We start from the raw sequence: 19,342 nt of genomic DNA, 5'->3' as shown, positions 1-19,342 counted from the left end.
CTATGAGTGTGTATAGCAGAGCTTTGTGTGCGTTTTTGTGTATAGTAGTGCCCAGTCAGTGTGATTTGTGTGTGCATAGCGGAGCCCAGTGTATGTAGAAGGGTCCAGCGTGTTCCTATATATCTCTGTATAGCAATGCTGAGCATGTTCTGTGTGAGTGTATAGCAGAGCTATCTGTGTGAATGAATGGAAGTCACAGAACAGTGTGTGCAAATGTATAGATGTAGAAAAGCTATTTGTGTACATGTGTGGATATAGCAGAGCTATGTGGGTAAATGTAAGGATATGGAAGTGATGTATGTGTGAATAAATGCATATAGCATAGATCTGTGTGTTAATCTATGGATTTAGCAGAGCTGTGTGTGATCTGCTGTTGTGCCACCAACAGGGATATTTTAATTTGTATAAAATATATTTTTCCTTTTTTGGAAGACTAAATCTGAATGCATATGAATATGAGAGCATATTTAAATATTTTGTCTTCCATAGCCGGACACAGTCCATGCTTCAGCTACCTTAGGCTGCAGACGGGTCCTGTATCTCCTTCATAAAGCAGCAGGGTGTGTCCCAGGCAATCTGGGTGCACATTCAGCCTTATTGCCCAGCATGCCCTATTTCCCATGCCTGAGCAAAGGTTCCTAGTCAGAACAGTCAGTCTGCTGTACGGTTATTGTTCCTGCTGATTTCACATGCGTGACCCCTGTCCACCTGACGCTGCCCATCTTGACTACAAATTGACTTCCCCTGACCCCTTGGTACCAAGTACCGGTGTCCTTGTGCCCCCTGGGCCAGCTGCTATCTATACCGGGACCACCACAAGAGGTAGCACCTTGCAATCTCTACACAGTGGAATCCAGATTCCTGAATATGGGTAAAAGGGTGAATACTGGATAGGTTCAGGGATAATGCAGTGTCTGGCCCAAAGTCAAACCAGGTACATAGCACAGTGGGTTCCCGACCTGCTGCTCGCTACACAAACAAAGGTAGAAAAGTATGTCATAATTCCTGTGTTTGTTTATAGTAGCAACAAGACTGTAAAAAAATGTATTGATATTTCAGGAATGTAACTGGTTCTTTGATATTTGCTTTAATATATAAAAATAGAAAATAACAGCCCATAGAAAACACCACTAGCCAACCCATCTACAACTGAAAACAGAGGATCTCCCAGCTTTAGATGTCAATTTATCAGCTCTAGTCTATCACTATCCATGGCCATATGATTAAGTTGCTGTTAATACAACAGTCAAGAAACTCATGAAAGATGGTAGCCACCATAATTATGCTCATGTAGAACTTAAAAAAACATGGAGCATAAAGTAATAAAGATCTAAAAAAATGGTGACACACTCCCTTTAAATGTACAATACTATCAGAAGCAATGACCAAATCCACTAATGGATGACATGAGAGCTATGTAGTGAGGTGTGATGAATATATGGTATGCAGCGGGGACGGCAGGTGAGGGTGAGGGCACATGTACATTAGTGCATTACATAGACCAGAACTATTTCTCACTTTGCCTGGCCTTATCCTAAAGATAGATAGGATGATTACATCTATGGTGGGTGCAAGCTAGTTCACATCTCAGCCCGCTCAGCTGCACTATGAATATTCATACATTTCCCTCCAGAAAGACAAAGGGGCATATGGTCAATAATTTCATATGTCAGTTATAGAATTATGGGTCACCCCATTCAGATACTAGGTACATTTCTGGGGTCAGGGCAGTGGGGTTAACACATACCTGCATTTTAATCTCTTCTAGAGACCTCAGATGGGGAGACACTCAGAGCGATTTGTGGGAGCAAAGTCATGTTTGGTCTTAAAAGATACACTTACATTCAGGTGTGTGGCCCCCCTGGCAGGATACGCTTTTCTTTTAACCCATTTTACCCTTGACTCTAGAAAATGAAGGCTTCCAAAAATTATGTGAATAAACCTGGGGACTCTGGAAGTCGGTTAACAACCTTTTTTTGTAAAAACAAGGGCATAAGAAGCTAAAAAAAGCAGATCGTGCCAGAGGGGGCAACACCTGCTTATAAGTGTACTTGATTTACTATCCTTCATCCTGGTGGTAGACTTTCTTCAGTCTATTACTGAAGTTCCCACGCTGTGTTGTAGTACTTCCATTTTTTTTAACTGCTTTGCTCAAAAAACAAAAGCTGCCATGTTTTTCGCTTCTGCCAAAGGAATTTCATACAATCCGTAAACCCATTAGATGTTGTGGGTGCTTTTGACTGCAGTATCTTAACGTTTAATCTGTGGAGGTAACATGTATCTCAAACTTTAGCAGTGATTGACAATGGCAGCTGTCAGCCAAGATCAATATTATAGCCACAGCTCAAGCCATCACAATCTTGTAGGGGTTTTGTGGTAAGATTTAAGGACTTGCTGGCTGTTTAGAATATGGGGGCAAAATAGTAGGTGGTAAATAAGGACACCAATTTTACAGGAGAGATCACCCTAATCAATCTCTTCTGAATATCAGAATGAAGAGCTGCCCTGTATGAGATACCCATGGGTGGTTATTTATGCAAAATGTATACCTAGTCCTGGCTTCCCCATTAACAACATATCACTAATGGTGAGAGAACCCATTATACAAACATTAAAAATGGTCTGTCTTTGCGCTAGGCCTCATGTTAAAAATATGGCAACACCTAACAAATTTTACCACATTTTCAAATACAAAATGTGAAAAAGTTGCATGGATATTACTGACTTGCATTATATATAACATGTTGATTGTTAGTAAAAGGAAATATAAAATTTTACTTACGACCAGAGAAACACGTGGGATACCTAAACATCCCATCAATACATTCAATTGCCAAAGCTGTTTGAACTGGATGTTTAAATCCAGGCCTGCACTCCGCACGTAATTCTGTTCCATGTGTATGAGACATTTTGTCCATAGCATCAAGCAGCCTAATTTTGTGTTTTTCTAGTTTTTGTACTAAGATTTTGCATGGAGCTGAAAGAAAGGTAAAAAGGAATAGGGGCTTTTTGTTTATATTTCAAAAACAAATAAAAAACACCTTTACCACATTTCTAGTTTTATGTTATTCTTACCGTAACACACTGGTAAATCTTCCCATTCACCGTTCACACATTTTGCACTCATACGGCCATATAATACATAGTCCTTATTGCACTCAAATTCTACATATGATCCCGAGTCATATCTGGGCTGTTCAGCAGTTTTGATGAATCCATTTTGGATTGTTGGATTCTTGCAGCTTTCTAAAAGGTTAAAATATAAGGATAAAAATAAATGACTTATTAATATTTAACTTATTGACAACAATGGAACAAGGATATTCTTTACACATTTTGAACACTTTAATGGAACCATAGACACCATTTCACCACCCCACTTCTGAATGATGTACCTATCACCTCATCTACAGGTAAGTCCTCATCTGCGTTCTCCTTGTCCTGACATGTGCAAACATTTTTGCAACACAATTAACACTAAGATGATGTCAGATTGAAATTAGAAACCGTAAAGGGAATTTAAAGGCTTTTAACAGTTAATAAAGACCATGAAATCGTGATTATGCCAGAAAAGTAGTGTACAAGTCCTGAAATTGAGACAGATAAATGTCCCTCATGTTGTCTATTTCTGTACAGGAAAAAATACTGTATGCAATGGAATCTGCAATGGATTCTCCCAAGAGACTCTCCAATGCCCATGTGCATACAGTCTAAGGCTACATTCACACAACCGTCGGAGGAACGTATACATGATCGAAAGCTTGCTGCCATATATATCCTACCAAAAAGACTTACTTGCAGAAGTGCATCTGGGATAGTTTATATTTTGATTTTCACATTTGGCCTGGAGTTGAGTTTCTGCAGTCATTCCTTCATTACACTGGAATACGATAGTTTGTCCATCATCTACTACAGTGCTTACATTGTAAATAATATTATTGGCCATCATTGTTGGTTGCTGTAATACACAAAATCCTGGAAGAGAAATATATTTACATGTTGTTAATATGATAATAATAATAAGTAAATAACATATCCAACATTATGTGTGTATCTGTGTCTAAAAACATATCCATACCAAGGTAAAGAATGAGCGGAGTTTCTAAATAAAGTACAGAAAAGCGTGCTGGAACATGAGACCATATAGCATGCCTTTGTCCTTTAAATTGGCCAACCCCTTTACAAAAATACAGATGAAATCAATTCTCGGTATTTTAGAATAAATACAACTTTTTTTGAAGTACGAGCTATCCATTTGTAATGATACCAGGCTGCAATTGGACGGTGCATTGTCAGCCATAGGAGCCTTTTAGAGGCTTTGAGCCATCATAGCAATCAATTGGTGTGAAACTGCAGGACCCATGGGCCACAGCCAATTCAGTGCCATAGTCATGTCCGACTACAGTGCCTAAAATGTTAATACTTGCAATTGGACCCAGGTTTGATTATATTGCAGATGTCCAGTGTATAAAACAGCAGATAGGCTCTGTATGTGAGTGCTCTCAATGTATTTAGAAGATTAAAGAAAAATAAAACACAAACACCACATAAACTTAACCCCTTAAGGACGCAGGGTATTTTCGCTCATTTCTCGCTCCTCATCTTAAAAAATCCATAACCTTTTAATTTTTCAGTGTACAGAGCTGTGTGAGGGCTTATTTTGTGCGTTACAAATTTTACTTTCCCCTGATATTATTTATTATTCCATGCCATGTAGTGGGAAGCCGGAAAAAAATTCCAAATGTGGAAAAATTGAAAAAAAACACGTCAAATTCTTGTGGGCTCAGTTTTTACGACTTTAACTCTGCGCTCCAAATAATACCTCTACTTTATTCTTTGGTTCGGTACAATCGCGGTGATACCAAATTTATACAGGTTTTATTGCGTTTTAATACATTTTCCAAAATTAAACGAATGTGTACAAAAAAGAAAAAATTTCTGCCATCTTCTGACGCTAATAACTTTTTCTTATTTTGTTGTACGGAGCTGTGTGTTGTGTCATTTTTTGCGAAATGAGATGAAGTTTTCATTGCTACCATTTTGAGGACTGTGCGACTTTTCGATCACTTTTCATTACATTTTTTATGTCATGTAAAAAGGTGTAAAAGTCTTGTTTCGAACATTTGGGTGCCATTTCCCGCCTCAAAGATCACCGCCAGCCGTAACCGGTTTTATATTTTGATAGATCGGGCATTTTGGGACGCGGCGATACCTAATGTGTCTGTGATTTTTTTACGATTTATTATGTTTTATATGAGTTCTAGGGAAAGAGGGGTGATTTGAACTTTTAACCCCTTAACGCTGAAGCCACTTTTCACCTTCCTGACACGGCCCATTTTTTCAAATCTGCCCTGTGTCACTATAAGTGGTTATAACTTATAGTGACACAGTGGTTATAACTAGAGATGAGCGAACATACTCGTCCGAGCTTGATGCTCGTTCGAGCATTAGCATACTCGAAACTGCTCGTTGCTCGGACGAATACTTCGCCCGCTCGAGAAAATGCCATTTACTTTTTATTTTACGTTTATTTTTTCATAACTCAGCGTCATCTCATCTGGCATAGCAGTGTGCTTTCATAGTTGGCTAGAAAATAGCCATAGCAATAGGATAGCATCGTTTGGTTTTAAAAACTAAAAAACACAAAAAAAAAAAAAAAAGTAAAAAAAAAATTAAAGTTATAACTTTCATTTTCAAAATGTTTAACCCGAGGGCTAGGGGTAGAGGACGAGGGCGGGGACGTGGGCGTCCAACTACTGCAGGGGTCAGAGGCCGTGGTCCTGGGCGGGGCGAGACACCACCTGCTGATGAGGTAGTAGGGGAACGCCGCAGAGCTACACTCCCTAGGTTCATGTCTGAAGTTACTGGGACTCGTGGTAGAGCACTGTTGAGGCCAGAACAGTGCGAACAGGTGATGTCGTGGATTGCCGACAATGCTTCGAGCAATTTGTCCACCAGTCAGTCTTCCACGCAGTCCACCCATGTCACCGAAATCGGCACTCCTCCAGCTCCTGCACCTCAGCCTCCTCCCCCCCAGTCTGCCCCCTCCCAGGAAAATTTGGCATTTGAACCGGCATACTCTGAGGAACTGTTTTCTGGACCCTTCCCACAGTCACAAACCACTTGTCCAGTTGCTGCTGAGCAATTTTCCGATGCCCAGGTTTTCCACCAGTCGCAGTCTGTGGGTGATGATGACCTTCTTGACGTAGTGGAAGAAGTGTGTAAAGAGGTGTCCGACGATGAGGAGACATGGTTGTCAGACAGTGGTGAAGTTGTTGTCAGGGCAGGAAGTCCGAGGGGGGAGCAGACTGAGGGATCGGAGGATGATGAGGTGACAGACCCAAGCTGGGTTGAGAGGCCGGGTGAACACAGTGCTTCTGAGACGGAGGATAGTCCTTGACCAGAACAGGTTGGAAGAGGAAGTGGTGGGGCCAGATGGAGAGGCAGGGCCAGAGCTGGTGCATCAGCGCCAAATGTGTCACGTAGTGAAGCTCCCGTGGCGAGGGCTCCCGCGGCGAGGGCTAGATTTTCAGAAGTCTGGAGGTTCTTTAAGGAAACACCGGATGACCGACGGACTGTGGTGTGCAACCTTTGCCAAACCAGGATCAGCAGGGGTTCCACCACTACTAGCTTAACTACCACCAGTATGCGCAGGCATATGAATGCTAAACACCCCACTCAGTGGCACCAAGCCCGTTCACCTCCGGCCGTGCACACCACTGCTCCTTCCCCTGTGTCAGCTGATAGTCAGCCCCCTGCCCAGGACCCTGGCACAAAAACCCCATCGTCGCCTCCACGATCCTCCACAGCATCCACCAGCGTTCAGCTCTCCATACCCCAGACGCTGGAGCGGAAAAGGAAATATAGTGCAACCCACCCGCACGCCCAAGCCCTTAATGTCCACATCTCCAGATTGCTTAGCCTGGAGATGCTGCCCTATAGGCTAGTAGAGACCAAGGCCTTTCGCAACCTCATGGCGGCGGCCGCCCCTCGGTATTCGGTCCCCAGCCACCACTACTTTTCCCGATGTGCCGTCCCAGCCCTGCACCAGCACGTGTCAGACAACATCATCCGTGCCCTGACCAACGCCGTTTCTGACAAGGTCCACCTGACCACGGACACGTGGACGAGTGCTGCCGGGCAGGGCCACTATATATCGCTGATGGCACATTGGGTTAACTTGGTGGAGGCTGGGACCGAGTCTGACCCTGCGGCTGGTCATATACTGCCGACGCCTAGGATTGCGGGGCCTACCTCGGTCCAGGTCTTTCAGGCCTACTATGCCTCCTCCTCCTCCCACCCCTCCTCCACCTCCTCCTCCGAACTACCATCCGTGGGCATGGCGCCATCAGTCGCTAGCTCTAGGCACAGCAGCAGTGCCGTCGCTAAGCGACAGCAGGCGGTGCTCAAACTGCTGAGCCTAGGCGATAAAAGGCACACCGCCCAAGAACTATTACAGGGCATCACGGCGCAGACTGATCTGTGGCTGGCACCGCTGAACCTGAAGCCAGGCATGGTTGTGTGTGACAACGGCCGTAACCTGGTGGCGGCTCTGCAACTCGGCAGACTGACACATGTGCCATGCCTGGCCCATGTGTTAAATCTGATAGTTCAGCGTTTCCTCAAGACATACCCCAATCTGTCTGATTTGCTCACGAAGGTGCGCCGCATCTGTGCGCATTTCAGGAAGTCCAGCACAGATGCTGCCACTCTCAGGGCAGCGCAGCACCGCCTCCAACTGCCCGCTCACCGACTGTTGTGCGACGTGCCCACGAGGTGGAATTCAACATTAACCATGTTATCCAGAGTTTACCAGCAGCGCAGAGCGATTGTAGACTGCCAGATGTCAACTTCCACCAGAACTGGTAGTCAGGTCAGTCAGCTTCCTCAAGTCTACAATGAGGAGTGGACGTGGATGTCTGATATCTGTCAGGTGCTGAGTAACTTTGAGGAGTCAACACAGATGGTCAGTGGCGATGCCGCCATCATCAGCCTCACCATCCTGCTGCTTGGCCTGTTGAAAAACTCTCTGATCAGCATGAAGTCGGAAGCTTTGCGCTCGTCACAAGAGACGGGGGAAGAAGATTCCCTTGTTGATAGCCAAAGCACCCTCAGGTCTGTTTCTCAGCGCATATCGGAGGAGGTGGAGGAGGATGAGGAGGAAGAGGAGGAGAATGTTGGCGAGACACAAGAGGGGACCATTGTTCAGTCCTTCACTGTTCAGCGTGTATGGGCAGAAGAAGAGGAGTTGGAGGAGTTGGAGGAGGAGGAAATGGGCAGTCAGGCCAGTGAGGGGAGTGAATTCTTGCACGTTGGGACTCTGGCGCATATGGCAGATTTCATGCTAGGATGCCTATCCCGTGACCCTCGCGTTCAAAGAATTTATTCCAGCACCGATTACTGGGTATTCACTCTCCTGAACCCACGGTACAAGCAAAATCTTTCCACTCTCATCCCTGGAGAGGAAAGGAGTGTGAGAATGCATGAATACCAGCAGGCCCTGGTGCACAAGCTGAAACAGTATTTCCCTTCTGACAGCGCTAGCGGCAGAGTGCGTAGTTCTGCGGGACAAGTAGTGAGGGAGAGTAGGCGACCAGGCAGCTTGTCCAGCACTGGCAAGGGTACGCTTTACAAGGCTTTTGCCAGCTTTATGTCACCCCAGCAAGACATTGTCACCTGTCTCCAGTCTCGGCACAGTAGGGCTGATATTTACAGAAAGATGGTGAGGGAGTACGTAGCTGACCATACCATCGTCCTAAATGATCACACAGCTCCCTACAACTACTGGGTTTCAAAGCTGGACATGTGGCACGAACTGGCGCTGTACGCCTTGGAGGTTCTTGCCTGCCCTGCCGCTAGCGTGTTGTCCGAGCGGGTTTTCAGTGCAGTTGGTGGCATCATCACCGATCAGCGTATACGCCTGTCGACTGACAGCGCTGACAGGCTGACGCTTATTAAGATGAATAAAGCCTGGATTTCTCATAATTTCCAATCTCCACCAGGTGAAGGAAGCTCAACCTAAATAATTTATGCACTCCTCCTCCTCATTTTCCTCCTTCTCCTCCTCTTTGTACACTAAAGCAGAGGAAACTGGCTATTTTTTGACAGGGCCCACTGGCTCTAGCTATAGTACTTTATGCATTTAATTTTTCTGGAGGGCCACCTACCCGGTCCTCTGTTTTAAACAATTTTTGGGACTGCCACATACAGGCACTCAATCTATTCAATTTTTCTGGAGGGCCACCTACCTGCTCCTCTGGTTTGAAAACTTTTTTGGACTGCCACATACAGGCACTCAATCTATTTCATTTTTCTGGAGGGCCACCTACCTGCTCCTCTGGTTTGAAAACTTTTTTGGACTGCCACATACAGACACTCAATCTATTTCATTTTTCTGGAGGGCCACCTACCTGCTCCTCTGGTTTGAAAACTTTTTTGGACTGCCACATACAGACACTCAATCTATTTCATTTTTTCTGGAGGGCCACCTACCTGCTCCTCTGGTTTGAAAACTTTTTTGGACTGCCACATACAGGCACTATCCAAATTAAATTGTCTACATAGCAGCCTCCACACGTTGTCTCCATTGCTACCTCCAAAAGTCGTCCATATAGCTGCCTCCATACATCGTCCCCTTATCAAACGAGGTGTGTCAGGCAGAAATTTGGGTTGTTTTCATGGATTCCACATCAACGTTGTTAACTTTGTCGCCACCCTGCTGTGTTATCCACAAAATATACTGGCAAACTTTAATTATTAACCGATATTATTTCAGCGCTTCTTGCGCATCTGTTGATTACACTGCTGTGTAATCCACAAAATATACTGCCAAACTTTTACCATTTACGGATATTATTTCAGCACTTCTTGCGCATCTGTTTACATTCCCCTCATCCGCCATATCCCAAACTTATAAGAACGCTACTACACTTAACTTGGTGGAGGCTGTGACCGAGTCTGACCCTGGGGCTGGTCATATACTGCCGACGCTGAGGATTGCGGGGCCTACCTCGGTCCAGGTCTCAAAGGCCTACTATACCTCCTCCTCCTCCCACCCCTCCTCCACCTCCTCCTCCTCCTAATTACCATCCGTGGGCATGGCGCCATCAGTCGGTAGCTCTAGGCACAGCAGCAGTGCCGTCGCTAAGCGACAGCAGGCGGTGCTCAAACTGCTGAGCCTAGGCGATAGCCACAGGGACATCTTCCAACGATGATACAATAGTACTTTTTTTTTATTAATCCCCAGGGGGAAATTCTTTTGTATGTAGTTTCCCAGTGTTGGAAGTGCAACATGATGTGACTTGAGACAATGTAAGGGTCTTTGTGGACAAAAGAACTAGGCCATAAATGTCTACAAATGCACAGATTCCTTATAAAGATTACTGCATAAACAGCCGGCATCTGATAACCATGACAGTGCAACTTTTTGTCTTTTTTATCTTTTTTCTTTTTCTTTTTGGCTTGGTTGTCATTATTCATCTATTTTCTGCTGCACAGGGTTAATAACCACTTTAATGGGTCACTATACCAGTTAGGCTACATTCACACAACAGTATGGAGGTCGTATGTACATTTGCCCCCATAGAAGCAACCGCCACATGTTCTATCTTTCCCCAGGTAACGGGCTGTGCGTAATGGATCGCTATTGAGAGGGGAAGGGTCACCACTCCTTCTCTCCAACATGGCTGGTGTATGCCCGCCCGGCCATAGCCTTACCTATACATTTCTAAATTATGTATATTCTTATATAAAGACGGCATTTACACATATAGGTCCTCAGTTATTCCTCTTGGAATTTGCACTTTATATATTGTCTATTTTTGGGAAAACAAACATTTCTCATACAGACTGCACTGGCCTACTCTAGCACCGGGGTGCACAATCTTTATTGGTTCAATGGCTACATTGTTATACCTCTCAACTTCAAGGGGCAACATTAGTAACCAGAACCCTAAATTCACCAACAACCATTACAAAACTAAAAATGCCACCAAAGAAATAACAAGTATCCCAGCCCAGTACTAAATATAATACCACAAACCAAATTCTGCATGTACACAATAATTAATACAGAACCCAGACAAGACAATTAATAATACAGACCCCAGAGCAGATTATAATAATGGAGTTCACCTGGAGAAGACAATAATATCAGACCCTAGAACAGATAGTAATACTGGAGACCCCAGAACAGGTAATGCTGGAGACTGCAGAGCAGACAATAACAATGGAGAGACCGCAGACCAGACAATAATACTAGAAACCCATAGTATTCGACTTGCATGAACATCAGCTTGGGAGAACATGTGTTAAGGTAAACCTAGCTGATAGATCAAATCCTGTCATTTCTACTTGTCTTATTTCCTAAAAGTACTGTAACAGAGAATACATTTTAAGATGGCGACGGCATCGTGGACCACACCTAAAACTTTGAGGCTGAGGAATTTCAGGAATGCCCGATGGTGACGCAAGCATGAGACAGCAGGGAAACTCTCCAATCAAGAGAACACACAATCTGGGAAGTCTGATATGTTATGCTTTGTATGCTCCTCCTTTTCTGCTTTTCTCATGCTTTTCTATATAGGCTTGTGAAACCAAATAAACTTACGCGCAGTGCTGATTTGCCTAGGGCGATGGTAGCATGAGTGAGACTTGAATCAGCAGTTATCTGAGCCATTCCTTACAATATGCTTTATTGATTGGGAACACATGACCAACGCACACTAAAAGAGCATATCTTTAATTCTCCCCTAACAAATGCACTATTGAAGATCTCTCAGATACTAGTAGGTTTTGGTTTTATGTAGGTAAGAGCAAATCACTCTGTAACTTAATAAATAACATCTTAGACGGAATCATTTTCCCAAGTAATGATAATCCGTTGAGTTTGTGATCTGATATTTTTAGATTGTACTACATCCTCATAGGAATATGCAGGACTAACAATGTACAATCTTTAGGTCTAACAGAATTCTACTTGAAAAATTTGGTCATGACTAGAGATGGGCGAATTTTTCAAAAATTAGATTCGCAGAGTTAGCTGAATTTTCCGACAAAATTTGTTTCGACCCGAATTGAATTATGGCGAGTTACATTAAAAAATCGGTATTTCCTGGCTGCAGAGAGCCAGTAGGGTGTTGTGGAAAGTTGTGACATGCTCAAATATGCATAGGGAGCATGGTTTGATCTTCAAACAATGATGTGTTTTAGTATGACACACACATGACAGCCGCTGCTCTTAGAATCGATTCACTCTTCTATTCCATGGGGACTTACAGGGGCCAACTTGACCAAATAAGTGAAGCGGGAAAGCAGCCTGACAAGGTAACCTCTGTGCAGCTCAAACAGACTGAGCTAAGGGCCAAGATCCCACTATAACAGTGATGGCAAACCTTTTAGAGACCGAGTGCCCAAACTACAACATAGACCCGCTTATTTATCGCAAAGTGCCAACACAGAAATTTAATTTGTGATTTATACTCCCTTCTCTGTCAGAGTTTTCATTGATACCAGCACCTGAGGACACCAATAAAGCAGCAAATAGTCCCAGGTAGAGCTGTCACTTTAATATACCTCTGTGCACAGCAAGTCCTGGGCTGTCTGGGACTGCAGGAATATACCTGGAGTCATCTCTGGTGATGGCCTGAGTGCCCACAGAAAGGGCTCTGAGTGCCACCTCTGGCACCAGTGCCATAGGTTAGCCATCACTGCACTATAACATCAAAGTGTGCACTCTCTTTTTACACTGACATCAGATGATTCCATTGATTACGACAGAACCTGTTCTGTTAAACGCTGATACAGCGTAGAAACCCCCCAAAAGAGTGGAGAGGGTGTCAGCAGTTATTCTGTATTGATGTCACTGATCATAATGCCCTTCTTTTCATCCATCAGTGTCCGCTTTCAATCGGTCAATAATCCATCAGTATTGCTAAAGTAAAAAACAAACAGGGGTTGATCCAAAACAGAGATGACCAGTAAATGGGATATTTGCATGTTCTCTGTGTTCTGTATCCTCTCCTGCTTTTGGCTATTAATCCTGAAGCTTTTGATTTCTTCTGACAGATGAAATGAAGGGGAAAGCCAAACATAGGGGCAACGTAATAGTGTGGTGGAGGGTGAAAACAGCATTATGGAAATCACAGGGTGTTCCAGGGAGACAGAGAGTGCAGAGGTGGCAACAGCAGCACAAGGTCAGAGAGTGGCACAATGACTAATTCTGGAGGTAGCTGCAACATGATAGGCCACAGAGTGGCAAAATGACAAAATGTAGAGGTGGCAGCAGCAACAGCAGGAGGTCAGAGAGTGGCACAATCACAGTGTGTGTAGGTGGGTGGCAGCAGTAGCAGCAGCATAAGGCCAGAGAGTGGCACAATGAGAAATTATGGTGGCGGTGGCAACATGGTAGGCCACAGTGTGGCACAATGACAAATTCAGGTGGTGGCAGCAATATGGTAGGCCACAGTATGGCACAATGACAGAATGTGGAGGTTGGTGACAATTCCATTCCCTGGTAAAGATGGTGGAAGGCAGCCGATGTGTGGTATCAGGCAGGGGACAGCATCAGAATAGTGGCTGAGGCAGGAAGTTAGAATCCAGACTCATTTCTCAACGTTTGGGGAGGTGTCATGGCTGATCTAATCCGATGCATAAGGCATTGGTGTGTTGAAATCCTTGCCAATCAAAGCTTGATTCACCTTGACAAAGGTCATTCTCTCCAGATTATGGGTGGACAAGTGGGTTCTCCTTGGGGTAACGGTGGCCGCACTGAACACTTGCTCTGATGCCACACTACTAGCTAGGCAGGATAGCTTCTCTACTGCAAACTCCGCAAGTTGAGGACACACAAGTTAGGCTGCCCAGTAGTTCAGGGGATCCTCTACCTAGGGTGGTAGAGTGCTGTGCAAGTAGGCCACCACCTGCTGGTGCAGAGTCTGCTCCATGTCCTGCTGGTGCTGGTGGCGGCTACCCTCCTTATTAGGAGGGTGAAGGAAGCTGCTCATTAAGGACTCCAGACTGCTTCTAATGGAGCTGCTACTGCGAGGGTCCAAGAGGGTGGAGATCTAAAAGTCATCTATATGCCGAATGTTGACTATTCGGATGTCATTAGTTAGGCAAATGCAGCAGGCCATCTGACTCCCGGCCTCCATCTCCACTGTATACTGCCACAGTGCTTCTCCTCCTCTCCTCTCACTTGAGTAGAAAAACCACTAATTTCACCGGACTATGCTTGTGCTCCAATGTCCTCCTCCTCCTCCAGTTCAGCCCCCACTGGACTCATGTGGCCATGAGATGTAGTCGCCACTTCTCCAGTGCCCTGACCAGACAGATTTTGCAGCATGAGTTCCAGGACATGAAGCAGTGGAATGATGTCATTAATCACGTAGTCCTCGCGACTGACAAATAACGCGTCCTCTACAAAGGGCCTGAGCAAATGGCAGGTGTCACACATAAGCTGCCAGTAGCTGACATCAAAGTTACAGAGGGGAGTACTCCTGTCCGCTTGCATCATTAAAAAATCATTAATGGCTTTTCTCTGTTCATACAGGCGGTCTAACAAATGGAGGCTGAAATTCCAACGGTTGGATACATCGGATATCAGCCTATGTTGGGGTAGGCCATACTGCCGCTGAAACTCGAGGAGGGTGAGCTTGGCTTTGTAAGAATAGATTAAGTGCATGCACAGTTTCCTGGCCATTTTTAGAATGTCTTGCAGATGGATGGAAGCCTTCAGGAACCTTTTGACAACCAGAATGAACATGTGCGCCATGCAGGGTGCATGGACTATCCGTCATCAGTGTATCCAGACACCATGTTCCTTCCACTGTCTGTCACCATGGTTACGATTTGCAGTTGTCATGGAGAAAGCCACACATTGATTTCTTCTTGCATGATGCAGAGCAGTTCCTTCCCTGGGCAAACAAAGTCACACCAGGTGTAGAACTGTGTGACACCTCTGTGCACCCTGCACAAGTGGTATGATGGAGCAGCACTTAGACTTGTGGAGGCTGAGGTGGTGGTGGAGAAGGAGGAAGAAACTGTTTAGCTCAAGGACTGGTAGACCTTCTGTTCTACATATTTGTAAAGGGCTCGTACTGCCTTTTTGAAAAAGAAATTTCAGCTTGGAACTCTCTACCTCGCTTCGGCACAAGCCATTAGTACTCTGAAGGGTGCAGAGTTCACGACTTGGAAAGGGACGGACTGCAGTACCAACAACTTGGACAGGGGCATGGTCAGCTTCTGCACCTTAGGATGGCTGGATGCATACAGTTGTCTCTTTTTAATTGCCTCGTTCAACGACTGCTGGAGCCATGCGTAGCAAGTAACAGGAGTATCTGGACCGGGAGATGATGTCAAAGACAAATAGCTCCCTTCGGCAGAGGTGCTGGAGCCTTGACTGGCTGAAATGGCATGTGTTCCACTAGGTGCTGCTGCTGTTGCTGAGGCGGCAGGATGGACCACCACATCTGAGGCACGTTTCTTCTAGGCCATTTGATGGTGACGCTGCATGTGTGGATGCAAGGCCGTGGTGCCAATGTTAGCTCCCTGGCCACGCTTCACTTTCTGCCTGCAGATACTACATATACACATGGTTTTGTACCCTGCGGCAGTTTGGCTACCGTCCTCACACTGCTGCCACCCTGCTGACTCATGGCCACAGTAGCGACTTGCTGCCTGCTTCGCTGCCTGACGTGCAAGCTGACACCCTATTCTCCCAAGATAATGGAGACCTTGCTTCACCTGGCTCCCAAGTGCAATCAATTTGTGTTTCCCTGTCACTGTTATTCTACTCAATGGTTTCAGTATGCACAGCCTGACTACTTGCAAGTGTAACATAACCTCCCGTGCCACTCTCCACATCTCTACTTTCCTGCCCACTGCAAGAAGCAGCGGATGTCTGCCCCTCCTCTTCACTGCCAGCTGATGACTGTACTCAAAGAGTTCGTCCTCGCTGTATAGTGGCACTGACCCCAGACCACCTAGTAGATCTCTTGCTGAGGGAAATGAACAGGACAGTTGAGGGCCATTGACCTGCTCCTGGGCCATGCCAACTAAGGGCTTTATCTTACGAACCCACAGACTCTTTGCTGGGGTTGTCAAATGTCATTTGGGAGGAAGTAGATGACCTAGTCAACCAATCGAGAACCTTTGGGTTGTTCATCAACACACTGCTGCTAGATAACCCCGGCAGTTCTGGCTTCACAGAGTCACCCCTCCTGGGACGTTCCCTTACTGTGCTGCGACCGATGCTTGCTCCACCTGCCACCTCTGACATATTGGTTAATCAACTATTTTGATTTGACACAGATTTCTTGATATCAACTTTAGCAACAAGAAAGAATTAAAATTTGGGGAATACAGAACCCCAAATCTGACACCCTGGACTTTGAGAAAAAAAATCACTCCATCAGGGTGTTCCTTTCTTCTTCCCAGAGTTTGCTGCCCCATGTAACATGTTGAGCTTGAGGCCATTTTGCTACTAAAGGGGAAAAAATTTGTTATCATGGATAACTGTAAACTTCGGAATTATGCAGAACCGAAGTTTTCCTGAAATTCCAAACGAATTCCACTTCGTTAGAATCGATTCGTCCATCTCTAGTCATGACTTCCATGAAATGCGGTCATAAAATGTATTATTCAGAGTTTATCACATCAGTTATCTGGGAATGTCAGACAATCCAATTCTCTCAAACAGAAAAGCAAAATATATTAAATTTCCATTACCTTCACATTTTGGATAAGTGATTTTCTTTTGAGAACATTTCCCTGTTGGTTGACCTCTGTATTTGAATTCAGCCTTACATTTAAACCGGATCTCTGCCCCTTCTCCATAGTATACTGCACTTTCATGAACTTCATCCAATTCTAAGTTGTTTTCATCAAGCTGATCTTGATCCATTCGGCAAGTCGCTATGAAATAAAATAGTAAATAAATAATAGTACACATAATATCACATGACAAATCACAGGTAAAATCTCCTTGTGTGTATAATATATATACATATATATCCACATTACAGAAAAGCTCAGTCCATTATTAACTCATATATGTTCATTACTGGGTGCATATAACACTATGGCAATTAAATTCAAATACTTTGGTTAAAATATCACTATATCTGATAACAGATTTTATTTTAATAGTGTTTAAAAGTCCTTTTTGCTTCAGACATTGATAAATATCTACAGGAACATAAATACCTAATATAGTAGTGAATTACCATTTTTTTCTGACTGTCAATTTTACAAAACTGCCTCCAGGCAGTCAAAATGGCCCATATCCGGACAGATGAAAAGTAAAACATCACTTTAATTGAAGATATTAAAATATTTCAACAATAGTTCAAACTAAAGTGGCGTGGACCACTAGGTGCAAAGGACTCGGGTGAATTAAAAGTACAGTGTGATCAGAGTCACAGGCAGTGTCAAGCAGTCTATATTAAATGCATAGGATGTAGGACAAAAGAGAAGGTTCAAAGCCTATGTAATTGGACTGCTACAATTACACTGTTGGTCAAATCGAGTAGACAGTCCTAAACAGCACTGTGAGCTTGTGGGTAGTGCAGCTTGTAGTATATACTGAAGCCCTAGGCTGATTGGGCTCAAGTGTTGCCTCAGCTGCCCCAGCAGGGGCCAATATAACAGTAAGCCTGTATTATTGTAGATACTGCATCTAACCCTACAGACAGCGAGTTATAGGCTTGGATTATCTAATATAAAACTAAAGTCCCTATCTCAAGTGATCCAATTGGGTAATTGTTAGTGCTGACTGCACATGACATTGCCATACAGCTAGTTAAAATTTGCAAACATTAGCCCCCCGACATGTTTCACCAGTAGAACTGGCTTCATCAGGGGTATGGGCTAGTACTAGTCGCGTCGCGGACACGCCGAGTATATAACAATAAAGCCCCTCCCTACAAGACCAGGATAAACCTATAGGAGAGGATCGGATAAATCCACTCGCAAAATGCGCATCCAAATAGGACCATCGTTGATTGGCATCAAAATGTAGCCAGTAGAATAGGCGGAAGATGATGACAACTCCGCTCCGCAACAGATGACAGGAGCAGCGTCATACATCCCACTCACCAATAGGATCGGACTCGACCGACATGCCCTCTGGTCAGCTGATTCAGGAGATCAGCTGACTCTCGGCCCAAAGGAGCTCCGCGCATGACAGTGGACTTAGTGAAAAAGTTGCAGATATCTAATGCGCATGTCAACATGATGTCTAGCAAGTACGTGTATCTTACGGGTCATGAGTGACTTGACAGTGGACTTAATCGGCATGTATATTATACACTGCTGGCTTGGTGTAATATTTGTGATGCATGGCGACCTAGTGTGTGATCATCGTTGAGTTGAATACTGATTTTTGGCATTGAGAATATATAATTGAAAGTTAAAAAGACATTCTGGGCTCCAGAAGTATTGTTGGGTCTACTATAGTAGGGAATATTGGGTGGTATGGAGAGTCACATGGCTACATGTATAGAACATGTGGCCAGGATGCAACAATATAATTCCATATAGTTAAGTGCCAGATTATGAGGGGAGACTGAGGACTATAATGCCGGTAAATAAAATATACAGAGATTATCAGCACCATAGGGTGCAGTAGAAGAAATATAGTCATACCGGTCCTTGAGCCCATAAGACAAATGGTACATATATTCTAGCACATATGGAGCTATCCAATATCTACTCTCCAGGGTATACAAACTACGAGGCCTAAATAGAACATCAAAACAATCAATGAAAAAACAATAAGAGACGGGGGATGCGCTGAATATTCAAACATATTGTAGCTGAAAATGCTGGTCTTGGTGGCCTCAATAGAGGCCTATAGGAGAGGCTTCCTAGTCCATGCCCCACGTGGTAAAATGCCATATAATACGAAAAATGAACATAAGGATTTAAAGGTAAGGGAAGTATATACATTAGTATGTACATGGTAACAAAGGGCTCATAGGTATGCAGTAAAGGTAAACCCTTCATTGAGACCCAAAGGACTCAGATTTAAGGCGATGGATCCACCTTGATTCTAATTGTAAAAGTTTATGTCAATGTTTGCTTGTCGTGGTCCATGGCTGGAGATTCTTCTCCGTAGTTGTTGTATGGTTTTCCCGACATATAACCGTGGGCATGTGCACTGTGCCACATAGACCACCATGGTACTTCTACAGTTAAGGAAATACCTAATGGAGATAACTTCTCCATTTGCTGGATTAGTAAAGGTTTTTGTTCTGGGCATGAGAGGGCAGAAGGAGCATGAGCCACAGGGAAAAGATCCCAGAGTAGAACTTCTCACACTCCGAGTAGATGTTATAGCCTGCGT

General features: G+C 44.4%; 1 protein-coding gene across 4 annotated transcripts in view; it reads right to left on the bottom strand.

Annotated features, from left to right (window-relative positions):
• The window catches only part of LOC140105135 (complement factor H-related protein 5-like), a 332,603-nt gene that overhangs the window by 13,116 nt on the left and 300,145 nt on the right, over window positions 1-19,342 (bottom strand). For all 4 annotated transcript variants that reach the window (XM_072129061.1, XM_072129060.1, XM_072129062.1 and 1 more), the window contains 4 exons: window positions 16,726-16,911; window positions 3,796-3,975; window positions 3,076-3,246; window positions 2,783-2,977 (listed from right to left, as the gene is read on the bottom strand). In XM_072129061.1, coding sequence (XP_071985162.1) covers window positions 2,783-2,977; window positions 3,076-3,246; window positions 3,796-3,975; window positions 16,726-16,911 — 732 coding nt within the window. The remainder of the gene's footprint in view (window positions 1-2,782; window positions 2,978-3,075; window positions 3,247-3,795; window positions 3,976-16,725; window positions 16,912-19,342) is intronic.

Source organism: Engystomops pustulosus, chromosome 10 (genome assembly GCF_040894005.1).
Source record: "Engystomops pustulosus chromosome 10, aEngPut4.maternal, whole genome shotgun sequence".
Lineage (NCBI taxonomy): Eukaryota > Metazoa > Chordata > Amphibia > Anura > Leptodactylidae > Engystomops > Engystomops pustulosus.
Note: the sequence above shows the minus strand (reverse complement) of the source record. Positions and strands in the feature narration are given on the sequence as shown.